We start from the raw sequence: 22241 nt of genomic DNA, 5'->3' as shown, positions 1-22241 counted from the left end.
AGATCACACGAGCTGTCTGGTTTTCCAGTGCATACAGAAGCCACAGCCATACCATCCTATATTCCATTAAGTGAGCAACCGCATTACCTCTGAAAACACAATGTGTGCTTTATAAGTAAGATAAATTTTACCACTGAAAACACTAACAGTCATCTGAGCCTTTGGTGAGTCATCATCTTTTCGCTCATGGGGGGGGTCCTGCCTCGATGCTGACGGCTGCTGACCGTTCAGCGTGGTGGCTACTGAAGGCTGGGGCTATTTCTTAAAATGGACAGCAATGACGTCTGCTACATCAACTGATTCTTCCTTCTACAAAAGATTTCTCTATCGCATGTGATGCTGTTGAAAAGCATTTTACCAAGGCCAGGCATGGTGGCTTACGCCTGTAATCCCAGCACTTTGGGAGGCCAAGGCAGGTGGATCTTTTGAGGTTAGGAGTTCAAGACCAGCCTGGCCAACATGGTGAAACCCTGTCTATTAAAAATGTAAAAATTAGCCGGGCGTGGTGGCAGATGCCTGTAATCCCAGCTACTCGGAAGGCTGAGGCAGGAGAATCATTTGAACCTGGGAGGCAGAGGTGGCAGTGAGCCAAGATAGCACCACTGCACTATAACCTAGACAACAGGGCAAGACTCCTGTCTCAAAAAAAAAAAAAAAAAAAATGCATTTTACCCACAATTGAACTTCAAAACTGGAGTGAGTCCTCTGAAACCCTAACCCTACTGCTGCTTTACCACTGAAGATTATGGAATATTCAAAATCCTTTGCTGTCATTTAAACAGTGTTCATAGCATCTTCACCAAGAGTACATTCCCACTCAAGAAACCACTTTCTTTACTCATCCATAAGAAGCAGTTCCTTGTCCATTCAAGTTTATCATGAGATTGTAGCAATTCAGTTCCATCTTCAGGATCCACTTCTAATCCTAGTTATCTTCCTGTTTCCACCACACCTGCAGTGACTTTCTCCATTGAAGACTTGTACCCCTCAACGTCTCTCAAATTCCTGTGACATTTTGACCTTCTCCCATGAATCACAAGTGTTCTGAATGGCATCTAGAATGATAAATCCTTTCCAGAAGGTGCTCAATTGACATTGCCCAGGTCCATCAGAGGAATCACTATCTATGGCAGCTATAGCCTTACGAATGTATTTTTTAAATAATGAGACTCGAAAGTCAAAATGACTCCTTGAACCATGGGCTACAGAATGGGGGTTGTGTTACCAGGCATGACAACATCCATCCCCTTGTACATCTCCAACAGAGCCCTTAGGTGCACTGTCAATAAGCAGTACAATTTTGGGAAAAAAAACACTTTTTTCCTGAGCAGTAGGTCTCAACAGTAGGCTTAAAATATTCAGTAAACCATGGTGTAAACAGATGTGCTCTCATCCAGCCTTTGGTGATCCATTTATAGAGCATAGGCAGAGTAGGTTTCACATAATTCCTAAGGGCCCTAGGATTTTCAGAATGGTAAATGAGCACTGGCTTCAACTGCAAGTCACCAACTGTACTAGCCCCTCACAAGAGAATCAGTCTGTCCTTTGAAGCCAGGCAATGACTTCTCTAGCTAGGAAAGTTCTAGATGACATCTTTTTTAACAGAAGGCTGTTTTGTCTACACTGAGGATTTGTTATTAAACACAGCCATCTTCATCGATGATCTCAGCTGGATCTTCTGGAGAACTTGCTGCAGCTTCTCCATCAGCACTTGCTGCTGCTTCACCTTGCACTCTCATGGAGACGGCTTCTTTCCTTAAACCTCGTGAACCAACCTCTGCTAGCTTCCAGCTTTTCTTCCGCAGCTCCCTCACCTCTCTCAGCCCTCACAGAATTGAAGAGAGTCAGGGCCCTACTGTGGATTAGGATTTGGCTAAAAGGAAAGTTGTGGCTGGTTTAACCAATCCAGACCACTCAAACTTCCTTCATATCAGCATTAGGGTTGTGTTCTTATCACTTGGAGTAGCAGTTTTACTTTCCTTCCAGAACTTTTCCTTTGCATTCAGAACCTGGCTGTCCGGTTCAGGATGCTCACCTTTCACAGCCTCTCTGCCTTCGCCACGTCTTCCTCACTAAGCTTTGTTCATTTCCAGCTTTCAAGTGAGGGACACGAAACTCTTCATTTGAACACTGAAAGGCCGCTGTAGGGATGTTAGTTGGCCTAATTTCAATAGTGTTGTGTCTCAGGGAGTCAGAGGCCTTAGGAGAAAGTGACAGACGAGGGAACGGTCAGTTAGTAGGGCAGCTGGAACACACACGATTTATCGACTAAGTTCACTGTCTTCTACGGGCAAGGTTCCCAGGACCTCAAAACCAATAATAACAGTTACAGCAAAAGTCACTGACCACCCTCACATAATCACAATGAAAAAGTAAGAAATATTGTGAGAATGACCAAAATGTGACAGAGAGACAGGAAGTGAGCATGTGCTGTTGGAAAACTGGCATCAACAAACCTGCTCAGCCAGGGTTGGGCTCCACAGATCTTCATTTGTAAAAAACCTCAATCTATGGAGTGCAATCAAACAAGGTATAAGAAATAGCCAAAAAAAAAAAAAAAAAAAAAAAAAAAGGGGGGGGGGGAGAAATAGCCACCAACAGCTGAATTCCTGTGACATACTGAAATTTTCAAATTAAGCCTTCTTATTATTTTTAAGAATACATACTACAACTTCACATTTCTGCTATATGAAGTATCTAAAATTGCTTTTCATATAAATCAGTACACATTGGGTCACTAACAAACAGTCAAATAAAAACAGCCACACAGTTACACCAACTAAGTAATACCATGGTAAAATTCCTGCTATAATACAGAGATGCCATAACACAGAGTGAAAAGAAATAAGACACATCAAAAGGAGAAGGTGGCAGGTCCTTCTAAACACAGATGATCAAAGCCTTTAGCAGCTCACAGCACGGAGCTCCAACTTCTCCAGCTAAGATAACGACCACACGTTTCAGGAGACCCATTTTGCTACGCTTTTCTTTCTTACAGTGAAGCACGGGAACTCAAACTTCAGTCTTTCAAAAAGGCACAGAATTCAAGTAAAAGTACGAGGATTACAGTAAGCAAAAAATCAAAGTGGGGAAAAATCTCTCCTGGAAACTGGATCACAAAACTGGGCCAGTTACCGTTAAGCCTTTAGAGCTACTTCATGCTTTAAGAAAACCCAATATACAGCAAGTCACCTTAACTAGACAGTTAATTATCTACACTATAAAAGACATTAGATTCTAATACTGTATTAAAGAATTTATGCTGAGTTCCTACAAGTGAAAATAAGCCCTAAGAAAAAACTTTGAAAACCACATTCCACACCATGTTAATATAAATTACATAACAAAGGGTACTTTTAGTCACACACGTTGAAGAAATACTGCCTCTGTTTAAGCAATATCACTAAAAACACCCTGCATACAACTTTTTGGCCTACATCAACAAGAACAGCAAACTTTCTAAGAACACATGTCTGACTTTTGCTTTCAATGCTGAGGAAAAGAACTGGTGAAAAGGACTCAGGATCGCCCTGGAAAACCGACAGAGCTACTTCCTGGATAAGCGGGCAGTCCTGCAGGCCTCAGGCCGGGCCCTGGGCAAACATTCCCACCTATCAGGGTGCCAGGCCCCATGGGTCTGGGCACTAACAGGCTGGACACGCATCGAAGGCTCACAGATGTCCTTGGCGATGCAGTGGCCACTGCAGAGAAGCCCTCGGAGCAGAGGATCCCTCAGAATGACATGGTGGCAGGGAAGGCAGGAGACCCAGGGTGTGCTCTTACAAGTCACATTCAGAACGTCCCAGACAAGTGATCGAACGGACACACATAACCTGGCCATTTCTCTTAATCAGGAACTAAACCCACAACCCGGACCTCACCCAGGTGTGCTGTAGCGCGGATGCACATCTTAGAAACTAAAGCCGCACTTCTGCTGTGGAGCGGAAGCACATCCGAGGAACTAAAGCCGCACTTCTGCTGTGGAGCGGAAGCACATCCCAGGAACTAAAGCCGCACTTCTGCTGCGGCGCGGAAGCACATCTGAGGAACTAAACCCGCACTTCTGCTGCGGCGCGGATGCACATCTGAGGAACTAAAGCCGCACTTCTGCTGCGGCGCGGATGCACATCTGAGGAACTAAAGCCGCACTTCTGCTGTGGCGCGGATGCACATCTGAGGAACTAAAGCCGCACTTCTGCTGTGGAGTGGATGCACATCTCAGGAACTAAACGCGCACCTCCGTGCGCTGTAGCGCGGATGCACATCTTAGGAACTAAACCCGCAATTGGCGCCTCAGGTGTGCTGTGGCGCGGATGCACAGCTCTACACTTTTGTAAGGATCACGCACTCTGTGGGTTTTATTTGGTGTACTGGCTCGAACCTGCAAAACCTACGCCAGAGACAAAGGCAAGCGGTACTAAGAAGATGCCTCAGATGAAACATTTTTGTAAAATTTCTCATTTCCTGCTTTTCTCATTATGAGGCATGTCTAAAGGCCTCACAGCTGATCTGATGTCAGGAAGAGTTTGTGTTCAATAAAGGCGTCCATGGCTCCACCTGCTGACCAAGCCCTCATCCTGCAGGAGCACAGCTGAGGAAGCTCCAGGCCGGTGAGGGGAAGCTGGATGTCCAGGAGCCCAGTGGACTCGCCCTGACGCAGCAACAAAATTAGCACCAAAGAGATCTTTTCAAAACTTATTTTTGGATGTACACATGAACAAGATACGCTACTTCATGATAATTTGAGTAAGAAACGAAAGCATAAACGATCTGAGTAAGCCTGGCCTGGGCAGGTCTGGTCCACGTTCACCTCATGCCCACGGTTCAGGTGAGTGGAAGCATAGACTACAGCTTGGAAGACCCATGTGGGAGAGAGGGCACACGGAATTACACACTCCACCTTACTCTACCCCCACACCTGATTCCAATAGAGAGACATAAACCCTAGGAAACTGTATTCATAGGTCCACATTAATATGAACTCCTTCAAAACAGTTACTACATTCTTCATAAGTACAGCTCTCTAAAAACCATTGTTTCACGTATCCACCAGCTGCAAAAATTTACCACAAATTAATCAGATTTTTTTTTTTTCTGAGACGGAGTTTCGCTCTTGTTGCCCAGGCTGGAGTAAAATGGCGCGATCTCGGCTCCTGGGTTCAACCTCCTGGGTTCAAGCGATTCTCCTGCCTCAGCCTCCCAAGTAGCTGGGATTACAGGCATGCACCACCACACCTGACTAATTTTGTATTTTTAGTAGAGACAGAGTTTCTCCATGTTGGTCAAGCTGGTCTCAAACTCCCGACCTCAGGTGACCCGCCCGTCTCGGCCTCCCAAAGCGCTGGGATTACAGGCGTGAGCCACTGCGTCCGGCCTAAGCAGATGGTTTAAAGATGCCACCAGCATTCACTACACTTCACAGTCAAATGGCCAAGACCACACGGTTGCAACAGCCTTAGAAGCAAAAACATGCACTTGCAATCAACTCCAGTAATACAAATACAAAAACTTTTCTTTTTACACAAAACAAAAATAAAGTATTTTAATTAAACAAGGTAACTGAACAGAGACAACACAGGGCTAGAAGGGTCTTAAATAACACAAGAGGCACCTTGAAGGCACCAGGAGGGACTGCTCTGGAATCACCCCCTAGAGCCAAACCCTCAGCAAACCACCTGGCGTCCTCATGCCTCAGTTTCTCTCTCTGAACTGGGGTGATGCCAGGGGCTTCAACAGTGTCTGGCACAAACCAGCAACTCACCAAGCCCTGGCTCCACTGCATCCTCCTCTGGACAGAATTCTTGGGCCTTTCCATTCTGCCCTCATAGGGGACAGACACGGCAGGGCACACCAGTCTATACCTGCGACCCCCATATCGGAAGCACATAGGAAGCTGCCCTGCTCTCTAGACACAAAACTATCCTCTTTACCCAATTCTCAAAGCTCTGACAGATTTTTGTGCTCCATACAGATGACCAGAGTCAATGCAGTGAGAGCTGCTGGGTCGTCCCAGCCTGGGGCAGGGAGCTGTGCTAGGATGGTGGCACTCGGCCCTGCAGGTGCCATGGTTGGGGGGGTGGGGGGGCACTCAGAAGCCAAAACCAAAGCAACCACAGGGATCACAACCACCAACACCAACAAAGTGCAGGTGTCTATGCTCGCTAACACTCAAAAAACACAGTGCCAACTAACCAGTGTAGACAGAATTACAAAGATCCCCTTCTGCAGGACTCAACGTAACAATGAGCTGAGGCCCTGGACCGAGGAAAGGTCACTGGGGAATTAACATCCATGGAACAGTGTCACTTCACTATTTGAAACAGGAGAGCACCTCTGGCAGGCACAGCTGCAGACGCCATCTTAACCGCAGGAGTGCTTCAGCACACCAATAGCACAGCAGAGGGGTACTTTAAAGGAAGTCATAAGAAAAATGCAGAATGAGGGGCATTCTACAAAAGAGCACCAAGATTCTTCACCAAAAAAACTCAATGTCCTAAAAAGTAACAAAAAATGGGGGAAGGACCATTCTAGATTAAAAGAAGTCAAAGGACATAATATCTAAATGTGATGAGAGAATCCTGATTAAATCCTAGATCTAAAAAAAGTATCAAAGACATTTTGGGGAGAACTCAGTAAATCTAAATATGGACCAGATAAAGGATGCCATAGCATTTTTACTAATTTTCTTATTTGAACAATGCTACTATATTAGGAGAACATCCTTATTCTTAGAAAATGCATGCTGGAGTTTTCCTTTCAAAGGTCTCAGCCAAAGAAAATATACAAGTGTGTGTTACAGAGAGAGGTGTGTATACGTCTACAAAGACAGCAGTGCTGCAATACAACAACAGGCGAACCTAGGTGAAGGGTAAGTGGGCGTGTATTTCAGAGAGAGTTGTGTACACATGTGTAAAGAGAGACAGCGGTGCTGCAATACAACAAGCGAACCTAGGTGATGGGTAAGTGGGCGTGTGTGTTACACTTATGTAGAGACAGCAGTGCTGTAATACAACAGGCAAACCTAGGTGAAAGTGGGTAGACAGCAGTGTGTACACGTGTAAAGAGAGTGTGGTGTTTCAGAGAGAGGTGTGTACACGTGTAAGGAGACAGCAGTGCTGCAATACAACAGGCGAACCTAGGTGAAGGGTTTGTGGGTATACTGTACTACTCTGTTAGTTTTTATGTAGGCTTGAAACTTTTCTAAGAAAAAAGCTTAGGAAAGCACTGCAGGTGCAGGAGTGAGACCATCTTGCTCCTCCCACCCTCTAGGCCTCCAACTGCCCTTCCAGTGAATTCTCATGAGGAACAGCAGAGCAGCCATGTGGCCCCTCTGCCCCGACCTGCAGTGTTGCCAGGTGGCGGGCCCAGGTGCAGCCAGGGCTTTGCTGTGGGGCCCCTCTGCATCTGGTGGACGTCAGGGAGCACCACATCCAAGCTAACATGCATAGGAAGCAGCGCTCCCCGAGCCACGGCATCTTCCTCACCGATGAGCTGGCCTGCAGCGGGGTCAGGCCATGTGGCGGAGCTCATGGGGGCCCAGCTCGGTGCCCGCTGCACCCTGATGCAGCAACAACACGGTGCTGTGTTCAGCCACTGACCGCCGGGAGGTCTGTATTACTGTGGCTATCGCTAATGGAGCTGGCAGAATAAACGCCGACCTGATGTCAGGACGGAGTAGTTTAATGCGTGTGATGCCCCCGAACAGACCCAGGCTGACATAAAGATCTCCAATCTCAAGCTTCTTTTTGAAAACGTTGTCCTGGTCGGGCGCGATGGCTCACATCTATAATCCCAGCACTTCGGTAGGCGAGGCGGGCGGATCACCTGAGGTCAGGAGTTTGAGACCAGCCCAGCCAACATGGTGAAACCCCACCTCTGCTAAAAATACAAAAATTAACCAGGCGTGGTGGCGGGCGCCTGCAATCCCAGCTACTAGGGAGGCTGAGGGAGGAGAATCGCTTGAACCCAGGAGGCAGAGGTTGCAGTAAGCCGAGATTGTGCCACTGCACTCCAGCCTGGGCGACAGAAAGAGACTCCGTCTATTAACAAACAAACAAACAAAAAGTCCTATTTTCCTTTCCAACATCTTACTAACATTTTGAACGCTAAATCTAAAACTTAGTAACTCACATTAAACATATAGAACAGATTTTCATATTTGGAGTTCATTTATAAACCTCTCACTGCACGCTGCTTATCCAGACGTGGAATGGAGAGCAGCACTGGTGGGAGGTTGAGGGGGCATGGAGGAGCGAGGAGTGGCCGGGACAGATCCCACAGGCACGGCTGGCAGCAGACCTGCCAGTGGACCACGTGGGACATGATGGGGGAACGGGGAGCAGAGGTTAAAAGAGAAGAACCAGGGAACACTCTAGGTAGACAGCCCCCATGAGTGGGCAGGAAGTCTCATCATTGACTGAGCAGGGCCAGACTCGGGGAAGGAGGCGGTTACAGAAAGAACTGATGAGTTCTGTTAAGACCTTACGCTTGAGTTGCCGGAGAGAAACCCAAGCAGAAAGGGACACACTGGATTGAGGGTCTATGTCTGCGTGCGCATCTGTGTGTGTACCTTCTCCCAGAATATACCACACAGACACGTGTAATAACAAAAACTAGATGGAAAAGACCCAGGAGATGCCCCATGGGTAGCGGTAACAGCTCCCGCAGCACCCATGGTGGCATGGCCAGCTCCTGTGCTCAGCCACAGGCCCTGTGGGTGGCAGTAACAGCTCCCGCGGCGCACACGGTGGTGTGGCCAGTCCCTGTGTTCAGCTACAGGCTCTGGCAGCCCTGCTCTTTTCTAACCCTCTCCACCCAGCTCCCCCATTCTGTCTTCTTTAAACTTCTCAAGAGAACATCTGAGGGTGCCCTCTGTCAATCTCCTAGATCCTCTGAAATAGCCAAAATGGAGCTAAATGTTTAGAAAAAGAATAGCAGAATTTGAAAGGTAATCGTTTTTTTGAAAGATAGTAGAGTTGTAAATACTGAAAATTAAGACTAGAATTAAGTTTTCATGTCAACCCACAGAACTTTTTTCATGGCTAAAGACAGATGTCTAAACTACCACAACTCACTCCGTGTGTCCCTGGAAAACATTCACCGAGTGGATGGAGGGGTCCCTGAAATCCCAGAGGCGGAAAGTCGTGTCGCGGGAAGAAGTCACCACAAGCCGCTGGGTAGGGTGTGTGCAGCAGTGCGTCAACTCCTGGTCGTGCCCTGTAACCAAGATGGCAAAACACAAGGTCATCACCTGAGGAGCACACTGAGAAAAAAGCTTTTCAACAGCACAAGAACCCAAGAAGCCGTCTCTCTTAGAATGTGAACCTGACCTAATGGAATCACTCAGCAGCATGTGGGTCACGGTGGGGCAGGTTTTCCCTCAGAAGCTGAAGTCCTTTCAGCCGTCCACGTCAAAGGAACAGAAAACCAAGCAGGTGCATAACCCATTTTCTGACCCTAACAGTTAGAAGGTCAGGCAAATTAACAGGCTGAATGTGAGAACCACTTAAATCTTAATTCTTTGCTTAGAATATCTTCTAATGATACTACGCTGTGGGTCCTCACTCAAATACAATCTTTAACGCTCATGCAGGAAATGCACTTACAGACAGATTCGCAGAAGCAACTTCAGTAGGCAGAACCCCAAGATGGCCCCAAGCCACCCCCACCCCATACATGCCTGCCGCGCTTCCCTTCAGTTAGGGCAGAGCCTGTAAATAGGATGAGATTATCTTTCTGGTAATTATGATACATTAAAAGGCAAAAAGAATTTTGCAGATGTAATTAAGGTCCCTAAATGAGTTGACTTTGAGTTCATCAAAGGGAAGATTGTCCTGGGTGGTCCGGCCTAGCCCTTAAAAAAGGTCACAGAAGTTGGAGAGTTCAGAGCAGCAGGGGAGCTCCAGCTGCAGAGGAAAGTGGCTGCTGTGTGGGAAAGGCATGCCCTGTGCAGGGACCCCGGGGCCAGGCACAGCCTCTGCACACCCAGAGGAGCCCTGGCTGGCAGCCGGCAAGAAGACAGGGCCTCAGACTCCAGCCGCAGAGACGGCCTCCTCCAATGATCAGCAGGCTTGGAAGAGGATCGCAGCCTTGGGGAGGTCCCGCCCAGGCAGCATCCTCACTCAGGTCTTTGAGGCCCCAGGGAGAAGAGCAGCTACCATGGGCCCAAAATTCCTGACCTGGGAAACCATAAGGCCATCAATTCCTGTCACTTTAAGACACTAAGATTGTAGAAATTTGTTACAGAACAATGGAAAACTAATACAACTACCATATTTCCAATATCTAGATACTACATGCTACAATTTAAAACCCCTGAAGATAAAATAAATTTAGCTACCAACAGTTCTATTATTAACAGAAAGAATCTCCAAAAATTACCACAGAAGAGCCAAGAGGACTGAGACTCATTCTGGTCAAGAAGTAATTGTCAAGGTCAGACATAACCCATGGACATAAATTAACATGCACAGCCAGGAGGCGGCGGACTCAGAGAACCCAGGCACCTGTCAGAGAATGAACAAGCTCAGACGTCTCCACGTCGTACAGGTTTGCCGTCCGGTCCCAGGAGGCAGTCACAGCCTGCTTCCCCCCAACCAGCCAGTCAGCGGCGATGACCACGCCCTGGTGGCTCTTGAGGGATGTCAGCGGGACGCGGATGGTGGGGCAGTCGCTGGACACGTCCCCATCGAGGTCGGGCTCATCCTTGTCAGAGCACTCTACTTCATCTTCCCCAGATATCTGCTGCCAAAGGGAAGGCCAGAAAAGAAAGACATTTCCTGGAAATCTTGAGTTTCTTCTGACACAGCTACAAAATAGATGGTTCTCATTAATCTCTTGAGGACATATCCATCACGATGGCCACCACCAGGAGCCCGGTGCTGGCCACTGTGATGAGTATGTCCTCCTCTGACCCATAACTGCTGCCCGTGAACGCCCATCAACTCTACAACCATCTCATACAGAAAAAAAGTGGAATCCACAATGCTGTCAACTGAACTACCATTTATTTCCACGCATCAACAGAATGGCAAATAAAATGATTTTCAACATTTAAGTTTTCATCAGTTATTAGTAGAAATGCAATATAAAACTAACCAAATACAAGTGAAAGTCAGTAATTTATTACATTGCAAAAAAGAAGCATTTTCATTCTCAAAAGCCTACTTAAAATATACTTAGAATTCTATTGCTATAGTCATAAAAGTCTATTTTCCTTTGTAACATCAAGCCCCCTGTCAAAGGCCAAGGCTAAAACAAACACATTACAGCCAGCTCTGTAAGAAAATCTGTATATTCATCCAACAAATATTTATCAGGGGCTGACAGAGTGCCAGTCCCCACCCCCAGCCCAGGTGCTGCTTACACAGTGCAGAAGAGGACAGAGGGCTTCTGACATGCACACATGCAAAACTATGCTCAATCTAGCAGGTAGGAACTCTGGGGTGAAGACCCCTGGTAAAGCTCCTGCCCTCAGAGAACTAGCAAAAGAGAGAGACCACACACACACACACACATACAGACACACACGTTAGTATGGGGAGGTATGTCGTATGTACACAAGTACTAGTACTGGAACTGATACAGTTTGGCAATTTGTCCCAGCCCAAATCTCATGCTGAACTGGAATCCCCTGTGTTGGAGGTGGGGCCTGGTGGGGGTGTCTGGCTCATGGGGGAGGATTCCTCATAGCCTGGTGCTGACCCCACAATAGGGGGTGAGCTCTCACCAGATCTGGCTGTTTGGATGTGGGGCACCCCCCGCCCCCGCCTTGCTCCTGCTTCCATCACATGATGCCGTCTCCGGCTTCCCCTTCTGCTGTGAGTGAAAGCTCCAAGCTCCCTGAAGCCCCTCTAGAAGCCAAGCAGATGCTGGTGCCACGCTCCCTGTACAGCCTGCAGAACCAGCCAATTAAACCTCTTTTCTTTATAAATTACCCGGTCTCAGGTATTTTTTTATAGTAATGCAAGAATGGCCTAACACAGGAATGTCATGAGCACAAGCACATTACTAGGGAACGCACGTCAAAGGGACGCACAGCAGCAAAGGAACGCACATCACATGGATGCATAGCAGCACAGGATTACACATCACTGGGAGGCACAGCAGCACGGGAACACGTCACGGACGCATAGCAGCACAGGATTACACATCACTGGGAGGCACAGCAGCACGCGAACACGTCACAGGGACGCATAGCAGCACAGGATTACACATCACTGGGAGGCACAGCAGCACGGGAACACGTCACAGGGACGCGCAGCAGCATGGGATTACACGTCACAGGGACGCATAGCAGCACGGGAACACGTCACAGGGACGCACAGCAGCACGGTATCACAAGTCGCAGGGATGCACAGCAGCACAGGAACGCACATCACCGGGACGCACAACAGCAGGGGAGCACAGGTCATAGGGACGCACCGCAGCACGGGAACGTGCCTCACAGGGACAAAAAGCAGCACGAGAACACGTCACAGGGACCCACCGCAGCATGGGAACGCACGTCACAGGGACGCGCAACAGCATGGGAACATATGTCACAGGGACGCACGGCAGCACGGGAACACGTCACAGGGACGCACGGCAGCACGGGAACGCACGTCACGGACACAGCAGCACGGGAACGCACGTCACGGGGACGCACGGCAGCACGGGAACGCACGTCACGGGGACGCACGGCAGCACGGGAACGCACGTCACGGGGACGCACGGCAGCACGGGAACGCACGTCACGGGGACGCACGGCAGCACGGGAACGCACGTCACGGGGACCCACGGCAGCACGGGAACGCACGTCACGGGGACCCACGGCAGCACGGGAACGCTCATCACGGGGACACACGGCAGCACGGGAACGCTCATCACGGGGACACACGGCAGCACGGGAACACGTATCACATGGATGCAGAGCAGCACGGGCACACACGTCAACATGGCCACACAGAGTAAGGCGGCAGTAAGTTCTATGAAGTAAAATAAAATAGGACAAGGGGCAGCTGGATGGGGGCTGCTATTTTACATAGAATTACTGAGGAGGGACTCTCTGATGAGGCTGCACATGAGTCAGATGTGAGGAAAGGAAGGGTTAAGGCTCGCCCATGCTGAGGAACAGCATTCCGCCATGTGCGTAACAGCTACAGGAGGCAAAATCCGAGGCGGCATCGGGACAGCTCGTGTAATCCCGGGAGACTGTGGAAAGGATGCCAGGTTCCATTCCGTGTGATGCAAAATCACCAGACGGCTGTGGGCGGGGTGTGATGCCAGGTGTGTGCTGTGTGAACAAACTGCGGAGGGAACGGTGGAAGGGGCTGCTAGGGACAGAACTGTGGACCCAAATTCCTGTGCTGAAGTCCTCACCCCAGGACCACAGAATGTGGCTGTTTGGAGAAAGGGGCTTTAAAGAGGTGATTAAGATAAAATGAGACCAGGAGAGTGGACCCTATTCCAATAGGACTGACGTCCTTGTAAGAAGAGATGAGGACACAGACACTCCCAGAGGGATAAAGGACCCAGGAGAAGATCCATCTATGAGCCATGGAAAGAGGCCTCAGGAGGAACCAGCCCTGCTCACACCCTCATCTCGGGTTTCCAGCCTCTGGGACTGTGGGAACACGGATCTGTTGTTTATAAGCCACCCTGCCCCTGGCATGTTGTTATGGCAGCCCCAGAAAACAACGGAGGAGACGGACAGGAGATGAGAGAAGTGCCCATGAGAGAGGGTGGCCTGGAGTAGGGTGGGAAGAAAGAACTGAAGCGCCCTCTGCTGCAGGAGTGGCTGACAGGGTGATTTCCACAGGCAGTAAGAGAACAATACAGGTGTTTACACCGTGGAAAGGTGTTTGGTCTAAAGCACTGGGTGACAGGGACGTTTCCTGAAACGGGTGGCACAAGGAAAGGAACACCCAGAGACAGCAAGTTCAGGGTGGCACGTGCAGCTCAGTCGGGACGGGGGGCCGGGGGGCCGGAGGGCCGGGGGGCCCCAGGCTCACAAGGCTGGCAGAGGCCACCAGACAGGCTGCAGCAGGGGAGTAGTCAGGACGTCACCTTGAAGGCCGGGGGTGACGGGTGACAGCACTGCATGTGGCTGGGAAAACGGCTCCAGAGGGAGCACAGCAAAGAGCCAGGAGCAGCCACAGGGTAAACCCCTCAAAGGATAAAAAGAAGGCCAACGAAGTTAAACGAGTAACTCGGTGTAACTTAACTCGCATGCGACAGTCATTCTGTTGGTCTAAATGTTTCCACTATGCCACCCAAACACTTATCAACACTGTGGATGTCAAGCAAAACTCGCAGATGCAAATTTTAAAACACAAGACATCTGTCCAAAAGCTATAATGATTCAAGATGAATACAGATTTTAACAGATTAGAGTTTGTGTTAAAATTTAAAATGAAAACTGCTAAGCAAATCAGAGTCAAGACGGGCTGGCAAAAGCTTCAGAAAACAAAACTGCTTTCCACCTAAGGAGCCTCATTTCATCCAGCAGTGCTGGAATGAACCTCCCACGCCGTTTCTGCAGGGACCTGGCCATCCACAGGCTGCACTGCCTCCTCTTTTTTAGGGAGGGCCCAACACAACTCTGTGAGTGCAATGCTCCCAGGACAGCTCAAGTCACGGCACATCACAGAGGTTCGTCTTTAACTCAGAGCCCCCAACACCAGCCCCAAATCTTGAGGTGGCAACTATCAACATAAGTGCACTCACCCAACACAAGCAAAGTAGTAAAGAAATAAATTAAGTGAACATTCTAAGTGAACTATTAGGTGTTTTTAATGTAAGTACTGTACATGAATCTTCCCTCTGATAAAATTGATGTCTTTCTTATTTGGAAAACAATCCATACACTAACTCCTTTGAATTTCCTGAGCATCAATGCTCACCCTCCTCACCTCTCCACCACGCCCACCATCAGCGCACATTTCACTTGTTTCATCACTAAATGTGCATGTTAGTGGACAGTGTTATGCACTACATAATGAATAGTCTGGCAATTCCACAAAGAGAACAAAACTATGTTAATACATAATACATTCAGTTAAAAATGAACTATTAGAACCTTTATTAGGACTGAAGAGAACTCATTTATCACTGTAATTTATTAACTGCTTAACTGTCTCCTCATAGAACAGTTTAGAATGTTCACAAAGCAGAAAACTCAAGGAATATTCCAAGATGAAAATATTAAAACTAGATTACTCTCATCTTTGCAACAATCACACCCCAATACAAAATGAAAACTTCTAGACGTGTACATCAATGCTGTCTGCCTGGCACTGTTCCCACCTGTTCAGGCGCACAGTGAGGGCTGAGCATGCGGGAAGATCACGCCACTAACGTTTAGCCTGTCACTGAAACTAGGGAGATAACTGCACTCAGAGAAACATTCAGGCCTCTTTGTGATCATAAACATAGGGTGCTGGGCTACCACAGACAGCGCAAGGCAAACAGTAAGTGAAGAATTTTACAAATTTATGGTATAAATACATGAATTCATTCTTCTCAATACACAACATCTTTTGTTATCTATGTTTAAATTTGAACCACATAAAATTGATGTCATACAGGCCATTAGCTGATGTGATGATAAAAGTCCATGAAAGATACACCAGATGTCTAATATTAAACAGACGAAACAGTAAGAAACAGGATCCAAACGTAAACTGTAAGAGAGTGATGATAAACGTTCACTATCTGTAGAAAGGAAGACTGGAGCAGATGCATGCATACAGAGGTAAAGGAGCGTCTTTCTAGGAGCTGTCTCAGTCAGCACAGGCCACCAAAACATAAGACTACAGGCCAAGAGGCTTCAACAACAGAAATTAGTTATTTTCCAGTTCTGGAGACTCTAAGTCCATGACGAAGGTGTCAACCAGTGCAGCTTCTGATGAGGCCCCTCTTCCGGTGTGTAGCACTGCCATCCTGCAGCATGCCCACAGGGGCTCTTCTATTAATATTAGCATAGAGAGGCTGGGCACGGTGGCTCACGCCTGTAATCCCAGCACTTTGGGAGGCCAAAGAGGGCGGATCATGAGGTCAAGAGATCAAGACCATCTGACCAACATGGTGAAACTCCGTCTCTACTAAAAATACAAAAATCAGCTGGGTGTGGTAGCACACACCTGTAGTCCCGGCTGTTCAGGAGGCTGAGGCAGGAGAATCCCTTGAACCTGGGAGGCAGAGGTTGCAGTGAGCCAAGATCACGCCACTGCACTCCAGCTTGGGCAACAGAGCGAGACTCCATCTCAAAAAACAAAACAAAACAAAAAAAACGGAGAAATGGGGAGAGGGGGAGAGAGAGAGCGTGCGCCCTTAAGGGCAGCCATAAGGGTGAGTGTCTGATGTCTCTTCTGACACACTCATCCTATGGGATCAGGGCAGCCCCTCCACTACCTCATTTTGCTTTAACCTCTTCCTTAGAGGCCCCATCTCCAAATACAGCCACACTGGGGATTAGAGCTTCAACACAGATTTCTGGGGGACAGAGACATTCAGTTGAGAACATCCTGTCCCTGGCCTCCCCCAAATTCATGTCCTTCTTGCATGGCAAATACAGTCGTCCCATCCCAACAGCCCCAGAAGTCTTATTCCAGCATCAGTGCTAAGGTGTGAAGTCCCAAGTCTCAACAAAACATCACCTGAATCAGGAATGGGTGGGACTCAGGGTGCGATTCGCCCACCCTGAAGCTGAGCTCCCCTCCAGCCGTAAACCACGGAACCCAAACGAGTTACGTGTTCCCAAAATACAACAGTAGGGCAGGCACGGGACAGACATTCCCTTTCCAAAAGAGAGAAAGAGGCAACAGGGAAAGGGTGGCGGGGTCCAAGCAAGTCCAAAACCCTGCAAGGCAAACTCCATGAGCTCTTCAGGCTCCAGAGAGCCCCTCTTGGGCTGGATGCGCCACCCTCCAAGTATGCTGGGGCAGGGGCGTCACCCCCTTGGCTAAGCCTGGCAGCCCCACCCCCACAGCACTGGACCACGGCAGCCTGGCCCTGAAACCAAGGAGGCCCCCACACTTCGAAACCAAGGAAGAAACAGGCCCTTGTCCTAGGAACTGCGGTGACAGCTGCAGCCCTACCAACCTCAGAATCACCTTCAGGGGCGTTCTTCCCTCATCTTGAAGGGTTGTAAAGGTTCTTGCCCAGGCAGCGCTGGTTTCTGTGCTATGGAATCCCAGCAGTCTGACACCTTCCTTCATTCTGTCCCCACCATGTCCCCTCTGGTTTGAGCTGGCGGAGTCTCTGGGTATAATCCCATCTCCAGTCCTGGATCCTGCTGCAGTGGGTGCTTAAAGCCATGGCTCCCACCCACACTCACCTCCATGTCAACTGGCTGTTCAGACAAACCCTGCATGTTCTCTTCGGAACCGGCCTTCTCTTTTTTTTGTAACAGGCATAGGCTGGAAATTTCCCGAATCTTACAAGTTGTCATCCCCTTTCCCGTAACAACTCTTTCAGAGTATCTCCGACCTTTAGCACTTTATTATAAGCAAGGAGAGCAACCAGGCTGCACCTTTAACATTTCATTCACAAGATCTCGGCTCAGCCAAGTCCTCGGCCATTTTGTAATGAGGATCACTTTCTTCCAGTTCCCCGTAACCTGTCCCTCACCTCCTCTGAGGCCTCAGCAGAAGAGCCTTCAACATCCACTTTTCCACAACATTCTGTCTATGATACTTGCATTCTCTAAGACACTAAAAGCTTTCTCTCCAGCTCTCCCCTTTCCTCTCTGAGCCTTCACCCGAGCCATCTTCAATGTCCGTATTTCTACCAACAAGCCCTTCACAGTCATGGAGGCTTTCTCCAGCAGGTACCTGAAAACGCCTGCAGCATCTACCCATTCCCAGCTCCAAAGCCATGTCCACATTTTCAGGCATTTCTTTAGCAGCCCCCCACTTTGTGGTACTAAAATCTGTCTTAGTTTGCTCTGGCTGCCACAACAAAATACCACAGACTGGGTGATTTATAAAAAACAGAACATTTTCTCACAGTTCTGGAGGCTGGAAGTCCAAGATCAAGCCAATTCAGGTTCTGGTGCGGACTCGTCCTTACAGACGGCCACCCTCTGGCTCTGCCCTTACATGACACAGAGAGTGACAGAGAGACTGAGAACACAGGCGAGCTCTCCACCGTCTCCTCTTATGAGGACCTCACACAAACTCACTGAACCTTAACTACTTCCTTAGAGGCCCCATCTCCAAATTCGACCATACAGGGGGTGAGGGCTTCAACGCTGAACTTGGGGGGACACAAACATTCAGTACATGACAGATATTATAAATGGATTCTCAGATTCGCAGACATCAGCATCCTACACACTCGCAGGTAAGGAAAGGTGCTTACACTAGTGTCAGCAACAGGCTGGGGTGTCGGCAGCTGCACCGCGTATCTCCAGATATGAGCAGTCTGATCTCCAGAAGCTGAAGAGAGAAATCGGGGAAAATTACCCAAGGCACAGACCATGGTAAAATGCGCTCTTCACCGCCCCTCTGGCTGAGCAGCAGCAGTCAGACCTTTCCGGCTTAGTGACCACTTAGTGAGATGAATGTACTTTTTACTTAAATAACTCTTCTGAGACTGCATAATGCTATTGAGAATAGAGTACATGTCCAAAATTGAGGAAATAATGATCACTTAAAAAACTATTTCACCTTTCATTCTAGCATAGGAAGTCCTGGAAGTTCAGAGAAAATGTACAAATAGTAGATTTTCCTCTCCATCTATCTAACCTCTAAGAAATCCTATCATATCAGAACTCAGAGCTGCGATCAACTCTGAGATGTTCGGGAAAGCAACACTCATCTCCATCCATTCAACACAGATGCGGCCTTTCAATGGGCCAGGCAGCTATCAGCACTCCTTATGTGTGCAGCTCCCGTCCCGCTCTGTTTTCAGCAGCCAGTTTGCGAGGAAACTCTTTTATTGAGGATTGGAAAGACAAAAGTACAGCACTGTGGGGCACAGAACAGGCCTCGGACACCAGCATGGCCACACCTCACCCACACACGGGAGGCAGGCTGGCTTCCATCTTCTCTTCACTGCCACCCAACTTCCCTAAAGGAGCTGCTCTGAGCTGACACAGCACGTTTCATGCAAATAAATGTACTGCCTGGACTTACAACTCCTCCTCAGATCAACATCATGCCCAATCCCAGTCTAACCCTCCTCTCTATGCCCATTACCTCATGTTTCCCAGTCTAACCTTCCTCTCCATGCTCATTACCTCACGTTTCCCATCTAACTCTCCTCTCTATCCCCATTACTCCCGTTTCCCAGTCTAACTCTCCTCTCTCCATGCCTGTTACCTCACGTTTCCCGGTGTAACTCTCCTCTCTATCCCCATTATCTCACATTTCCCAGTCTAACTTTCTCCTCTCTATGCCCATTACCTCATGTTTCTAAGTCTAACTCTCCACTCTATCCCCATTACTTCACATTTCCTAGTCTAACTCTCCCCTCTCTATGCTCATTACCTCATGTTTCCAAGTCTTTGCCAGTTCCTAGATATGTCTGGTTCCACCCTCTTTTCGAGTCCTTTGGTTTGAATCTGAACACATCTAACTGCCACCAGTCTCCTTGCCCCCTTTCCAATCATCCACAAACCGCCAACTTCGTAAGGTGTAAACTCCTTGTCTGCTTTAGTCTTCACACACGTATGAAGGTGAAAGTCAGCTATGTGGTCTGGGTCTGCTCAAAATGACTCTCAGTCTAACCCTCCCACCACATTTCTCTCTCACATAAAAACTCTGACCAAACCGCGTGACTCGCTGCATCACACACTGGAAGTACTCGTCACTGGGGCTCCTTCTTAAACAACTCCACCTGCGTGAAGCTGCCAGTCATCTCAACCTCGGTGTTCTATCCCTGGGTGAGCACAATCTGGCCCATAGGCAAAACCCAGGCAGCCGCCCACTTTTGTGAATAAAGTTGCTGGACACAGCCATGTCCACTCATCAGTGCACTGTCTGCTGCTTTTATGCTGCAAGAGCAGAACTCAGTACTGGCGACAGAGCCTGAATGTCCCACAAAGATGAAAATATTCACTGCTTATTCCTTTACAGAAAAAGCGCTAAGGACCTCTGGTCTACGGAAAGCCTACACACATCCTTCGAGATCATCACCAATGTCCCTGAGTTACCACGGGGATCTGTGGGGGTCTGACAATCTCATAGGAAAAGTCCTCAGTACTGTAAGGCTACCCTCCAAAAGCAACCAAGGAAGGCACGTTTTTAAAACTACTCTGAAATTATGGCAAATCCAAGCTACCACGGGTTAGGTAAATTACCCAGAAAGAGGTAAAACTGCTGACTCTGGCAACCTGCCGTGTCTCTGTGCTACCTTTCTCATTTCTCCGTATCAGATGCATACAATCTAAAGGAACACAACGGTAATCACAGGGCCTCGAGGAGCTCCATCTACAGGAACCACACGGGGAACAACAAATATGCCGATACTGTACAGAAAGGCTTCAAGAAGACCGTGAAGCCATCTTCATCTCACAATAAAACCAACTGCTTATCCACTACTATCTCTAGAAAGTACTGTTCAATGTATTTTCCTTTATCTATTTCTCATTTAATTCATAAAATGTCTACTAAAGATTAACTTTCATAAAAGCCATGGATTATTCTCCTATGATAAGAAAGGAATATTTATAGTTGTTTTAAGACCATCTATCATTTTGTTCAATAAAGAAAAAGATCAACATACCAGTGAGAGCCAACTGCTCTGAGGGATGAAATTTGATAGAATTTACTGCAAAATAAAAATATGATAAAAACAGGTTTAAAGTGACAAAAACATGTTATCAACATTTATTAGCTATAGCGTGTATTTCAAAGTCAACATTAAAAGAACTATGAGTTCAACATTAGATCCTCCACTCAGTTAAACTATACATAAATGTGTGAATTAGAACAGAGGCACAATAAAAACAACTAAGGTACGAACCACCAAATCACCCCAGTTTAGGACCCAGGAAAAGGATATTCATCATCTAGTTCTTTTTATAGACAAGGATGTCATTTTCAGCTAAAAATAAATCAGGATTAAAAAAAAGAAAACATAATTATGACAACAGGTGAAGACAAATTATAGTGTGGCAGACACCATTTGTTACACAAGCCCCATCCCACCCACCTTCCTTCCCAGCCTAAGGACCCCAATCTGTTCTGTGACTAGTAGAGACCCCAGGCCCCAGAAAGTATAACCTCTGCCAGCCTCAGAGAATGAATCAGGACTGGGTTACACAGGTTATGATGTCCTCCCACTCTCCTTACAAAAGGGGTATTTGGCAGAGGTCTTTTTTTTTTTTTTTTTTTTTTTTTTTTGTGAGACAGAATCTCACTCTGGTGGCCTAGGCTGGAGTGCAGTGGTGCGATCTCAGCTCACTACAGCTTTCACCTTCGAGACTCAGGTGATCCTCCCACCTTAGCCTCCCAAGTAGCTGGGACCACAAGAATGTACCACCATACCTGACTAGTTTGGGGTTTCTTTGTATTTTTAGTAGAGACAGGGTCTTGCCATTTTTATTTTAGTAGAGACAGGGTCTTTTGTGTTTTTAGTAGAAACAGAGTCTTGCCATGTTGTCCAGGCTGGTCTCAAACTCCTGCCCACCTCGGCCTCCAAAAGTGCTGGGATTACAAGTGTGAGCCACTGCGCCCAGCCAGAGGTCTGAGGAAACTATCATTTTCTTGAAAAAGGAGCGTGAGACCCTGGCACTTCACCTTCCCCCTTGCTCCTGTCTTGAATGTAGACAGAAGAGCTTGACATGTGGTCAGCAGGACCACAAGCACGCACATAAACGTCAGCACTGAACACAGAGCCCGGCTCCACAGGTCTGACCTCGTCTGGAGCCCACACTGCCCACCTGGGATCTTCCCGAAGCAAACGACAGGGATTGGGATGGGGTGAGCTACGTCAGTCAGCACCAGTCAGCAGAGCAAAGAGCTGACTCATGTCACTGTGGGGACACCAACCCTTATTTCCATCCCTTGTAAAGAAAATGCACGTCCCTAACATAGAACATACAGGAAATTTTACCAAATCTGAAAAGGTGATCTCCTTAACAAAATGTTGCTAGCTATACCATTAGAATTATATTTTTCTAAGTAACTAAATGAAAAATGCTAGAAGATAGCCTCATTATTAATATTAAAACACAGACAACTGTGGCAAAAGCCACTGGTGGAAACTGTGTACACTTACAAGCAATAAACTTAAGCACTCAATGGAGCTAAAAC

At 47.8% G+C, this 22241-nt stretch overlaps 2 protein-coding genes across 5 annotated transcripts in view; one reads left to right on the top strand and one right to left on the bottom strand.

The window, feature by feature from the left end:
* The window catches only part of DIP2C (disco interacting protein 2 homolog C), an 840898-nt gene that overhangs the window by 228414 nt on the left and 590243 nt on the right, over positions 1-22241 (top strand). The gene's annotated exons all lie outside the window — the stretch shown is intronic.
* WDR37 (WD repeat domain 37) overlaps positions 1-22241 on the bottom strand; it is a 74859-nt gene that overhangs the window by 17099 nt on the left and 35519 nt on the right. For 3 of the 4 annotated variants that reach the window (XM_050805468.1, XM_050805467.1, XM_050805470.1), the window contains 4 exons: positions 20710-20754; positions 18343-18419; positions 10506-10743; positions 9075-9216 (listed from right to left, as the gene is read on the bottom strand). In XM_050805468.1, the coding sequence (XP_050661425.1) occupies positions 9075-9216; positions 10506-10743; positions 18343-18419; positions 20710-20754 (502 nt within the window). The remainder of the gene's footprint in view (positions 1-9074; positions 9217-10505; positions 10744-18342; positions 18420-20709; positions 20755-22241) is intronic. The other variant, XM_050805469.1, reaches the window with a different exon arrangement.

Source organism: Macaca thibetana, chromosome 9 (assembly GCF_024542745.1).
Source record: "Macaca thibetana thibetana isolate TM-01 chromosome 9, ASM2454274v1, whole genome shotgun sequence".
Classification (NCBI taxonomy): domain Eukaryota; kingdom Metazoa; phylum Chordata; class Mammalia; order Primates; family Cercopithecidae; genus Macaca; species Macaca thibetana.
Note: the sequence above shows the minus strand (reverse complement) of the source record. Positions and strands in the feature narration are given on the sequence as shown.